This window comes from Pinus tabuliformis, chromosome 9 (assembly GCF_031772625.1).
Source record: "Pinus tabuliformis cultivar Carrire ecotype Pingquan chromosome 9, CPIR1, whole genome shotgun sequence".
Classification (NCBI taxonomy): domain Eukaryota; kingdom Viridiplantae; phylum Streptophyta; class Pinopsida; order Pinales; family Pinaceae; genus Pinus; species Pinus tabuliformis.
In genome coordinates, this window is record NC_142307.1 from 1,843,514,824 (window position 1) to 1,843,520,197 (window position 5,374).

A 5,374-nucleotide genomic window follows, 5' to 3' on the forward strand; every position below is an offset into this window, starting at 1 on the left:
ATTATATCTTAACAATATGAATGGGAGAAATGACAGATTGTAATAGACTCTAAGCTATTAAAAGCCTTCGGCTGCATAAAATAAACTATAAAATAGCACTGGTATGTTACCATGTAATTGTTGTGTATAGATTTTTTGTTATGGTGTATGTGAGAACATGTTACACGACCTCTTGAGCCCAACTTGATGGAAAATATCATTTATAGTCTCTTGATGTATAAATATTCAAAACCCATTCATTGGTGTTTTTCTAAAACGTTTCATTCATCTATTAACATTAATTTTAAAAATTAAATAATATTAATAATATATTATTTATTTAACAAATAAGTTATATATTATAATTTAAATAGATTTAATGGTTACGAAAATGTGTTTTTCTTATTTTTAATATATATATATATATATATATATATATATATATATATATATATATATATATATATATATATAATTATAATTATAATTTCAAATTAATACATCTACTTACAATATAACATTTATGTAAATTAATTCAAGTAAAACAATGCTACTTAGAATAACTTATTAGTGCTCCATAAAGGGGTAGGATTTAGCTGTTGCCAAAATTATTTTCATTTCAAAAAATTAAAGTAATTTATATGCTTTTGAAATGGACTATTTTGATTTACAACAATTCTATCGTGAAATAATTTATAAGATAAAGGAATATGTGAAGTGTCTCAAGTGAAAAGATGAGAAAACATGAGAGATATCCATTTTAATTGATATGGTTGTTGTTTCTCTTATGAGACTTGGAAGGAATTTTTTAAGATATATATATAGATAGATTCTGAGATTAGTTAAATGGATTTTGCATCTTTTCTTCTCTGTGGAAGACTCTTCTTTTTGTTACGTGTCCTAAATCATGTATGATACCATCTCCATGCTGGATGCCAATATCATGTATGATACCATCTCCATGCTGGATGCCAATATTTGGGGCCGTTAAAACTTGATAGATATCAACTACATACACCACAACGTAACGTATAAGAGGAAAAAAGTACGGTCTTCGGCGGTTTGCTATAGTTCCAAATTTTAGGTGATTTTTTTTGTTTTTAGTTAATAAAATTCAAAGTTGGAATATATTTACTCATTTTGCAGTCGATAGCTTAGATGAGGAGATCTTAAGCGATCTTGGAAATTTGACAAGAGAGAGGAGGGAGGACGTCATAGTGGAAAACCGCACCGCCTCAGCCACATGGCTAGCAAACCCGCATTCAAAACCCAAGTATGAATAATTTGTTTCAAATAAATAGTAAGATGGTTTGGGAAATAATTTGTTTCCAAGACTAAGACTAAGTATATTGGCTCGCAGTGAGGTTAGATTAATGTAAGGAATCACTATAATTATATATTATATATTCCACGGTTAATTGGTTCCCTAAACTCGATATAGATAGAGATGGCTAGCTACCGGCTTTGCTGCATCTGCTTCTTCTAGGATTGGCTTTGGTTCTGGCAATCCAAGTGGCTCCCGGTAAAGCTAGTATATGCTCTTGATGTATGTGACTGTGTTCGATACGTCACGTCACTCATTATATTTTCTCCCTTTTCCTCATTGCCGGCTTCACAGTTGCGTCACTCGTTATATATTGGCGGCTTCACAGTTGCGTCACTCGATTTCGACCGACTTGACGGATAATCTGAATATTCATCGTCCACACGTGTTTCTGATTTACAGTCTCCTCTCCTCTGCTCTCCTGGAGTATGAATGTTCAAAACCCATTCATCCACAATCACGTTTCTGATTTACACTCTCCTCTCCTCTCCTCTCCTCTGCTGGAGTATGTATGAAAATTCAAAACCCATATGGTTGGTTGGTGTTGACTCAAGATATTCAAAGCAAGCAAGCATGAGTCATCATATTATATTATGGTTATGGTATTAGACTATAAAAGCCGTGGTATTGGACTAATTGGTCTATTGATGCATTATATAATAATCATATTTATTTCATATCAAAGTGTATAAAATAGCTGCTATAGATTTAGAGATTCTTATAGCTATTCGACCAGACCAACAAAGTAAAGTAAAGTAAATATTGAGATTTGTTGTCCAGGGTTTGGTACTAGGCTTAACCTCCTCATAGCATAGCAGAGATGGGGGGCGTTGATTTTGAAGGTTTCAGGAAGTTGCAGAGGGCAGATGGCTTCGCTTCGATCCTTGCTATCGGCACTGCCAATCCACCCAATGCTGTGGATCAGAGCACATATCCAGATTACTACTTTCGAATCACCGGTAACGAGCATAACACAGAGCTCAAGGATAAGTTCAAGCGAATATGTAAGTTTCAGTTTCTTCATTCAGGCGCGATTCAGTTTCAGTTTCTATTATTATAATAAGGCGCGATTCAGTTTCAGTTTCAGTTTCAGTTTCTATTATTATTATTATTCTTATGTCATTACATTAGCCAGCCAGCCAGCTAGTCAAACAAGCGAGAGATTCCGAAATCTGCAGTGCTTACTTTTCAAATTTAGTGGCTGTAACTTTTTATTATGTTACCCGAATGATTGAATTAAATTACAATATAGGAATGGTTTATCAAATTCAGTGACAGTAACGTTTTTTTATATCACTTATATAACTAAATTTCAATATGGTAATCGTTTATCAACTCTAGTAACTTTTTTTTTATATAACTAAATTTCAATATGGTAATCGTTTATCAAATTTAGTAACTCTTTTTTCATATAACTAAATTTCAATATGGTAATCGTTTATCAAATCTAGTAAACTTTTTTTATATTAGATTTTATACTAAAACTTTTATTTATTTAATCAAAAATATGTTTTCAGATGTTTATGTTAATCATTTTGAAAGAAATGGTATAAAATCTTTATTATTCAAATGAGAGACATCAAAATTGGTAGCATTTTTTCTTTTTATAATATTAAAATGAATTAAAGTTATTTTTTTCTTTTCCTTTTTTTTTATAATATTAAAATGAATTAAAGTTATCTTTTTCTTTTCTCTTTCTCTTTCTCTTTGGTATATATATATATATATACATGACCCTGTGGGAAAAAGAGGTTCATGTGATGAATCATGAATCATCCAAGATTTTGGATACAAAAATGATGTTAGTTTTTCTAATTATCATACATATGGCTCTATGCAGGTGAAAGGTCGGCAATAAAACAAAGATACATGTACCTGACGGAGGAGATTCTCAAGAAGAATCCCGATGTGTGCGCGTTTGTGGAGGTGCCATCGTTGGACGCACGGCAGGCGATGTTGGCTATGGAGGTGCCCCGACTGGCAAAAGAGGCTGCTGAAAAGGCCATTCACGAGTGGGGGCAGTCCAAGTCTGGGATCACTCATCTCATATTTTGCAGCACAACGACTTCGGATCTACCCGGAGCAGACTTTGAGGTAGCCAAGTTGCTCGGGCTGCACCCGAGTGTGAAGAGAGTGGGCGTGTTCCAACATGGCTGCTTCGCCGGAGGCACCGTTCTTCGACTAGCAAAAGACCTTGCCGAAAACAATCGAGGAGCTCGGGTGCTGGTCATCTGCAGTGAAACCACCGCCGTTACCTTCCGTGGACCCTCCGAGACTCACCTGGACAGCCTGGTGGGGCAAGCTCTGTTCGGCGACGGCGCGTCTGCCCTCATCGTGGGAGCTGATCCCATCCCTCAAGTGGAGAAGGCATGTTTCGAAATCGTTCGGACATCCCAGACAGTTGTTCCCAACAGCGACGGAGCCATCGGTGGGAAGGTGAGAGAAGTCGGACTTACCTTCCAACTCAAAGGGGCGGTTCCGGATCTTATCTCTGCCAACATTGAAAACTGTCTCGTGGAGGCGTTCAGTCAATTCAAAATATCCGACTGGAACAAGTTGTTCTGGGTTGTTCATCCCGGAGGACGTGCCATCCTTGATCGGGTGGAGGCCAAGCTCAATCTGGATCCCACAAAACTGATACCCACCAGGCACGTTATGAGCGAGTACGGAAACATGTCCAGTGCGTGCGTCCACTTCATATTGGATGAGACGAGGAAAGCGTCTCTACGAAACGGTTGTTCAACCACAGGAGAGGGATTGGAAATGGGAGTCCTGTTTGGATTCGGGCCGGGCCTCACCATCGAAACAGTGGTTCTCAAGAGCGTTCCCCTTCAATAAAAATTTAACAACTAAACTTTCAGACATAGTCGTTTAGAATAAATAAATGTGAGCAGTTTCTGCAACTATCCATTTTTACTCTTTACTCCAAGAGAATAAAAGATAGAGTGTTTCTAATAATAGTTTCAAATTCCAACAGGTGCATGCATGAGTTTCACTGTATCTTTGTTAATAAAAAGTTATAGTTTTAAATTCAAATTGCGAGAGATATAATTTTAAATTCAAATTCCCAAAATACATCTTTTAAATTTTTAGCAATCACTCCATGAATCCCTTTTCATAAATAAAATAAAAATATTCTGAAACGTACTTTCTCGTACAACATAATTTTTTACATTCCTCCGTTTGCTATAGTTCCAATTTTTACGCGAAATAATATTTGAAGTTCCAATAATTTTACTAAATACTCGATACCTTAACCTTAATTAGATGAGATGAGGGATCTTAAGTGGCCATCCCTCATACGTCCACTGCTTTTCCCTCGGTCCCATACGTAACATCTCTTAGCTCGATTGGGACCACCTCTACCTCTAATTGAGACCCACTTGATGCCGGAGAATCTGATTTACAGTCTCTTGAACTACGTCATACCACCGTTTTCGCTTTGATAGTGCAGGCCTTGGAAATTTCTCCAAACCATCCATGGATTTCCTGTTCACGAGTACGTCATACCGTTTTCGCTTGCGGGTCGCAATTTGACAATGACACTGCATGCCTTCAAAAATTAAATTATCCATTCGCATTTCTCCATACCATCCGTGGATTTAAAAATAAAAATTTAGATGATTAGATTATTTTCAAAAACTTATTATTGATATATATTTTCCAAATAGTTAAAACTATATATTTAATTATAATAATAGAATTGAACTAATTTACTTAATTAGTAAATTAAGTATTAATTTTAACAAATAAGTTATAACGTAAATAGGTTTAATGATTAATCAAACGTATTTTTAGTAAATTATATATTAATTTTAACAAATAAGTTATAATGTAAATAGGTTTAATGGTTAATCAAACGTATTTTTTTATTTTTAATACATAGATATCATTATTATTTTAATATATGTAATTATAATTTCAAATTAATAAATTAATTTATTACATAACAATTAGTAAAATAATTCAATTCTATTATTATAATTAAATATATAGTTTTAACTATTTGGAAAATATATATCAATAATAAATATAGTTATATAATATAAATAATCCCACACTACCTTTAGT

At 34.4% G+C, this 5,374-nt stretch overlaps 1 protein-coding gene across 1 annotated transcript; it reads left to right on the forward strand.

Moving 5' to 3' along the window:
* Positions 1 to 2,008: 2,008 nt before the first annotated feature.
* LOC149156192 (pinosylvin synthase-like) lies at positions 2,009 to 4,157 on the forward strand. The gene is made up of 2 exons (XM_089437976.1): positions 2,009 to 2,307; positions 3,144 to 4,157. The coding sequence occupies exons 1-2, from the start codon at positions 2,124 to 2,126 to the stop codon at positions 4,139 to 4,141; spliced, it is 1,182 nt and encodes a 393-aa protein (XP_089294102.1). The 5' UTR covers positions 2,009 to 2,123; the 3' UTR covers positions 4,142 to 4,157.
* The last annotated feature ends 1,217 nt before the right edge of the window (positions 4,158 to 5,374 follow it).

Bases quoted from the DNA above. Each gene is read 5' to 3' on its own strand.
- LOC149156192 (XM_089437976.1), top strand. From the start codon at position 2,124: ATGGGGGGCGTTGATTTTGAAGGTTTCAGGAAGTTGCAGAGGGCAGAT. The intron at 2,308-3,143 runs GTAAGTTTCAGT...GGCTCTATGCAG, and splicing joins GGATAAGTTCAAGCGAATAT to GTGAAAGGTCGGCAATAAAA.